This window comes from Phyllobates terribilis, unplaced genomic scaffold, assembly GCF_046119375.1.
Source record: "Phyllobates terribilis strain yellow unplaced genomic scaffold, ASM4611937v1 Scaffold_11__3_contigs__length_659146591, whole genome shotgun sequence".
Taxonomy (NCBI): Eukaryota; Metazoa; Chordata; class Amphibia; order Anura; family Dendrobatidae; genus Phyllobates; species Phyllobates terribilis.
The window spans coordinates 385,028,627-385,034,626 of NW_027362771.1; the positions used below are offsets into that span (position 1 = coordinate 385,028,627).

General features: G+C 46.9%; 1 protein-coding gene across 4 annotated transcripts in view; it reads right to left on the reverse strand.

The window, feature by feature from the left end:
- Positions 1–3,936, reverse strand: part of TCF12 (transcription factor 12) — a 312,588-nt gene extending 308,652 nt beyond the window's left edge. For 2 of the 4 annotated variants that reach the window (XM_073652989.1, XM_073652988.1), the window contains exons 1-3: positions 3,621–3,933; positions 3,120–3,213; positions 2,476–2,548 (exon numbers count right to left, since the gene is read on the reverse strand). In XM_073652989.1, coding sequence (XP_073509090.1) covers positions 2,476–2,548; positions 3,120–3,191 — 145 coding nt within the window. In that variant the 5' untranslated portion in view covers positions 3,192–3,213; positions 3,621–3,933. Of the gene's footprint in view, positions 1–2,475; positions 2,549–3,119; positions 3,214–3,620 lie in introns of all 4 variants that reach the window. The other 2 variants (XM_073652985.1, XM_073652986.1) reach the window with 2 other exon arrangements.
- Positions 3,937–6,000: the final 2,064 nt, after the last annotated feature.

Sequence of the window (6,000 nt, forward strand, 5' to 3'; positions counted from 1 at the left end):
CTTCCGCGTTCCACATGTCGGTTGCTGCTGGGTTGTGGGCAGGGTCACCCCGCGGGTCACACCCGGCATCCACCGCGCGCTCTCCCTCTCATCATTCACTGGGGAAAACACGTGGTGGATGCTGGGTGTGACGCACGAGGTAACCCCGCCCACAGCCCAGCGTCCACCGCGGGGACCGCATCACTAATGTCACGCCTCAGCGCCGCTCACAGCCAGAAAAGGTACCGCACGGTATTTACAAAAACACTTCTGGGCCACGGGGGAATACATTGGGGGGTTCATATAAAGTAGTGGACAACTTCTTTAAGGCCCATTCAGGAAAAAAAAATTGAGGAATGCTCATTCCATCTAAACAGGCCAGCATACAGCTGACAAAGCAAGCAAGATACTTGTTCGTCGGGCGTGATGATTCTTAAGCAGGCTTAATGAGACATTAATATCGGCAGCACATTGTCCTGTGTAAACAGCAGATGTGCTGCAGATAATAAGATAATATAATATGTGGTAATAATGTGGAACAGCAGAAATGTAAAAGAAAAAAATATTAGCAATTGCTGTATTCACTATTCTTGCTCCTTTTAACTGAAGGTGAAGCAGCATTTACACAACACATTTCAGAACAAATAAAATGCACGTAATTCATAAAACTGAATGAAAGGGCAGCAAAATGCTGGACAGATCTCGACAACCACGCAGTCTTTTTCAACTATGACGCATAATTGTTTCTAACTGTCCAAATTCTAAAATTGCTATTTCTAACACATTCCACTTTAGTTGTATGTATACTGAGGTTTAATCTTAGAAAAGAAAAATACCTGCAAATGACATTAGAAATAATATTGTATAATGTTCAACTAACATTGCCCTCAACATTATATTTGAATATTCCACCTTATTTACACTAGAAAAATAATAAAAATGCACATTGGCAGCCAAAAAAACTATTTAAGATGCAAAAATAATCCTGATTGTATCAGCAAAGCATTAAACTTGATGAAGCACATAAAGTGTTAGTCTGCTCTGGAGGAAACTGCAGGAAGATATCAGGACTTTCCTTTTAAGCAGCATTTCTTCAACATTATCTTGTGAATGAGCTGAATGAGATGCTGAATCTGTGCAAGTTTACAAATCTTCTACAAAAAGCACTGTACAGGCATAGCTGACAATCGTTTCATGTGTTACAAACCTGACTGATTCAGGCTCATTGTGAAATACTATATATAACACATATTTTCACACCCAGGGACAATGATCTCTACTGCAGAGAGTGTCTGACACTTGTGCTAAGAAAGTCTGACATGCAGAAAAAATATGGTTTACGGGCAACTTTCGTAAATCCTTGTCTGCCTCCTCAAACTGTATTAACCTGTGTACACAGAAAATAGTTTAGTACATGTATGTAGAGAAATTGGGCACAGACATGCAGAAATATCCCGCATATTATGAACACCTCTGTCATTATACTTTAGAATAAGCATTGGCCAAATCTACTGGGCCACGAAAATTAGGATTTGTGCGTAAATATTAGGGCTCTAGTTAACTGCAACGTCACACAGTGACAGACCTGCAGCTGTTGTTCGGCTCGTTCTATACTGACAGATAAAACAATGGTAGTGATCAAATTAGAAAAAAATAACTGCAGAAAATGGCACAAATCATCTTGATGGATTCAAGACAACAATGAGAACAGTGAAAGCCATCATCGTAGATTTACTTATGGCCGCAAATATACAAATTGCAATTAGAAGTATAGTATAGCCCTAACTTGTGTTTTTATACAGAAAGACAATTGCACCATTTATAAGATGAAAAAGAAACTCTACATAACTATAAAAGCTAAAGCGTACCAGAGAATAAGCCTCACTAAATACAGAAAACGCATGACAGCCATAAAGCGCTAATACTAGAATGGCAGAGTAATGATTCTGGTGAAACATCTCACATTGTCATAACACAATTTGTCTTGTGAGCCACATCTGCTTGTGCTAGCAACATGCAGCAAAACACGTGGATCCAATTTACAGGGCATCTATGTTCATTCCAACAGATTTAGTAATCAACGCTTTGTTTCTTCATTGTGTTCAACCATGTAGTAAAAAAACATAAACCAAATCCGGCTCTAGATGCCGGAGACATCGGAATAGCCGTCCCCAAATAGTGGATAATCATACATCAGCATGGAGATCATTTGGGGAGAATGATAAAATAAACACTTAAAATATGCTGAAATCGCTAGAGATCAGATAGAAATTCCTGATACATGCAAAGATGAAATAGGAAGAAAAGCAAAAGGTATCAATTGGTAAATAGCAGAAGCATCTATATCTGTTCTATTTGAAGATGACAAAAAGAGGGGGTGGCATGATATGAAATATAATTAGAAATTACAGATGTCAAAAGTATTACAAAACCACAAAACAAAATTCACAGCTAGCAATTACTGATATATTCGACACTAGCAGATCTGATTTTTACCTGATCCACTGAATTGACTACTTCCTAGTGTAGTTGGTCTGGTTTTCCCACTATTAACAGGTGGAGAAAACATCTGCAAAACAGAATAGGATTTTGCTATAAGTTCATTGTTCCAAAACACACGGAGCAGCAGCAGCAGCAGCACGTTACAAAAGTGACTGCCTGTCGTTTCAGAAGGGTCACGTATGTGTATAACCAATAACAATATTACTACAAAAGGCAACAAATATTGATATTGTGGTGGAAAAAGGAAACACTAGACAACCAAAAGTGGTCAGAAAGCAGTCAGCGCTACCAGTGGGGAGAACAGATGTGGAAAGATAGCTTTGGCTGCCTACTTTACAAAAGGCAACAAGTGCAGGTTAAGCTTCATTTCCACCTACTTAAAAATAATCTCTTACAGTTTCGGATTTTTGGTGGAAAAAAAAAAAAGTACGGTAATAGGGTTTTAAGTAGATGTAATTGGATTGTTGGTTTTGGGGTCAATGACTAGTCTCCGAGATATAAGCCAATTGACCCACGTAGTCTTTTAAGTGATTACATCTTAAGAGTCTAGACATGACATCAAAGGGGATAGCGTCCGGTCGCCTTAGTACCCCCTAATTTTAGTATGAGAAGCCGGAAGCCCCAGAATGATACCGTACCGCACTGAAGTCCAGGAGGTCACTCAGCTCCTTGTCTGTGCCTATAGCGGCCATCCGATGCTGAGGATTCATCTCCAACCACTCAGATCAGCTCCTAGAGAGAGAGACACCAATTATTACCATCACAGCCCCCCGAACACCGGGGCACGGGAAGGAGGAGGGCGAGGAAGACAAAAAGTAACAGTGCATACAAGTTTCACTCAGGAGAGCGGCCGGGATGTCACATTACAAAGAATAAGATATAGGGATAAGAAAGAAGAGACAATAAGGAGAGACTGCCAGCCGCAGAGGCACAATAGAGCGCAACTTGGGCAAGTTAGTCAGTGGGGCCAGGAGCCACAGACGGGCACAGGGGGCAGTGCTGGGGAATAAGGGGGCACCTGCCCTATAGGAGGGGAAGAGCCCCCAATATCAGGCTGCAGCACTGCGTGCCCTCACACAGCCCAGGGCTGCCCATGCCAGCTGTGCCCTCGCCCCCTGCTGCCCTCTCTCCACACTCACCTTTTTTCCGTTTAAACATCCAACAATTGGGCTGAAGTTTCTGGGAGCCCCGGTCCACCGTCCTCCCGGGGTCTTGGCAGCAGCCTAATTCCAGCACCTGACCACGGTGTCCTCCACACTCCCGCTTTCTGTGGGTTTGAGGGGCTTTCACCGCACAGGAAGGTTTTGTTTTCACCCGATAGGAACTTGTGGGTCTCCCTCAGGCAGACATTTTTTTCGTTCGTCGAGCCTCAGCACCACGTTAGAACCAAGATGCATATCCCTCCGCCGGAGCGGAGTAACAGAACCGGCGCTACTTCCTCTCTGTTAACCCTTCCACCGACTGAATGTAACGCTGTAATGAGAACAGAGATTCGGCTCCAGAGAGGGGGCGGAGGGATACAGCGGGACGGAAGCTCCAGGGACGTATAACTGTGAGGGCGCAGCTTGGCTTTCTGACACGGCAGCTCCTGGGCCCTGGCGGGATTGTGTTCTCCTCACAACAGTCTGAGGACGCCGCTAATTGGAGAGGTGTCTGCGTCCTTCTCAGAAGGGGTCGCTCACCAGAACAGCAGCTGCACATGCCGCGGCCCTTTGGGGGCGGTGGAGATGTGCTTGTGGCAGCCGGATCGATGCTGTCAGAAATTGTTGATAAATGCGCTGTCAGAGCGTCATTCGGCTTCATTAGCGCCAATATATTCCCCTCTGTCACACAGCCAGCCCTGTCAGTGCAGCAGTGGCTGTGTGACTCATAAAGGCGCAGTGCTGCTCTCTCTGCGCTCACATGGACCCTTATTGTATGTGCGTTATTGTAGAAGTGTATCCGCGGCGGAGGAGCGCGCACGGGCTGAGGGAGATGGAGTGCGCGCTCCCGGCGCTCTGTGGCCCCGTGCCTGCCGCGGCTCCTCTGCGCCCCAGCCCAAAGTGTAATGCACGGAGCGGCCAGCAGGGGCTGTGGTCCGGGGGAACACGGGTAGTGCCCCCTCCAGCACATGGCACTGCTGCACCACTGCCTCCTAATTTTGGGGACCTCTATGTATTAGGGTCGAGAGGAGATTTTTTTTTATCATGGTTTTCCAATACATAAAATGTCAGTTTGGCCTAGAAGTAGCTCCTGAATATGAAAGATAAGACATATGGACAGATACTGGAAATGTGTATGCTACACTCACCCAGTGCTGTATATGAGCCCACTAAGAAATACTGCTCCTAGTGAGGCCCAATAGCGGCCCCTCACTGTCCGGCACCACTTTAATAAACCCACACACCATATAATGTACCCACAATACATCCTCCTACACAGTATAATGCCCCACAGCCCCCCACACACAGTATGAGGCCCACAACCCCCCCCCCACAGTATGAGGCCCCCCACACACAGTATAAGGCCCCACAGCCGCCCCCCCTCACAGTATGAGGCCCCACAGCCCCCCACACACAGTATGAGGCCCCAAAGTCCCCCACAACACAGTATGAGGCCTCACAGCACCCCCATATCCACACACAGTATGAGGCTCCACAGTCCCCCACACACAGTATGAGGCCCACAACCCCCCCTCACAGTATGAGGCCCCCCACACACAGTATAAGGCCCCACAGCCGCCCCCCCTCACAGTATGGGGCCCCACAGCCGCCCCCCCTCACAGTATGAGGCCCCACAGCCCCCCACACACACACAGTATGAGGCCCCACAGTCCCCCACACACAGTATGAGGCCTCACAGCCCCCCCCCCCCATATCCACACACACAGTATGAGGCTCCACAGTCCCCCACACACAGTATGAGGCCCCAACAGCCCCCCATATACACTATGATTCCCTCACACACATTATGAGACCCCATAGTCCCCCCCACATACATTATGATTCCTTGCACAGTATGAGACCCCACAATCCCCCCACATACACTATGATTCCCTCACACACAGTATGAGACCCCACAGTCTCCCCACATACGCTGATTCCTTGCACAGTATAATGCCCCCCACCCACCGTATGAGACCCCTCAGTCCCACCCACATACACTACTGTATGATTCCCTGAACAATATAATAACCCCACACACAGTATGAGACCGTACAGTCCCCCCCCACATACCCTATGATTCCTTGCACAGTATGATACCCCCACAGCCACCACACAAATATGAGACCCCACAGTCCCCCCTTACATACACTGATTCCTTGCACAGTATGATACCCCACAGCCACCACACACAGAATGAAACCCCACAGTCCCCCCTTACATACACTATGATTTCCTGCACAGTATGATTCCCCCACACAGAGTATGAGACCTCACAGTCTCCCACATACACTATTACTTCCTGCACAGTATGATACCCCCCACAATCCCTTTCAAACGGTATGAGGCCCCCCACACACTATGATTCCTTGCACTG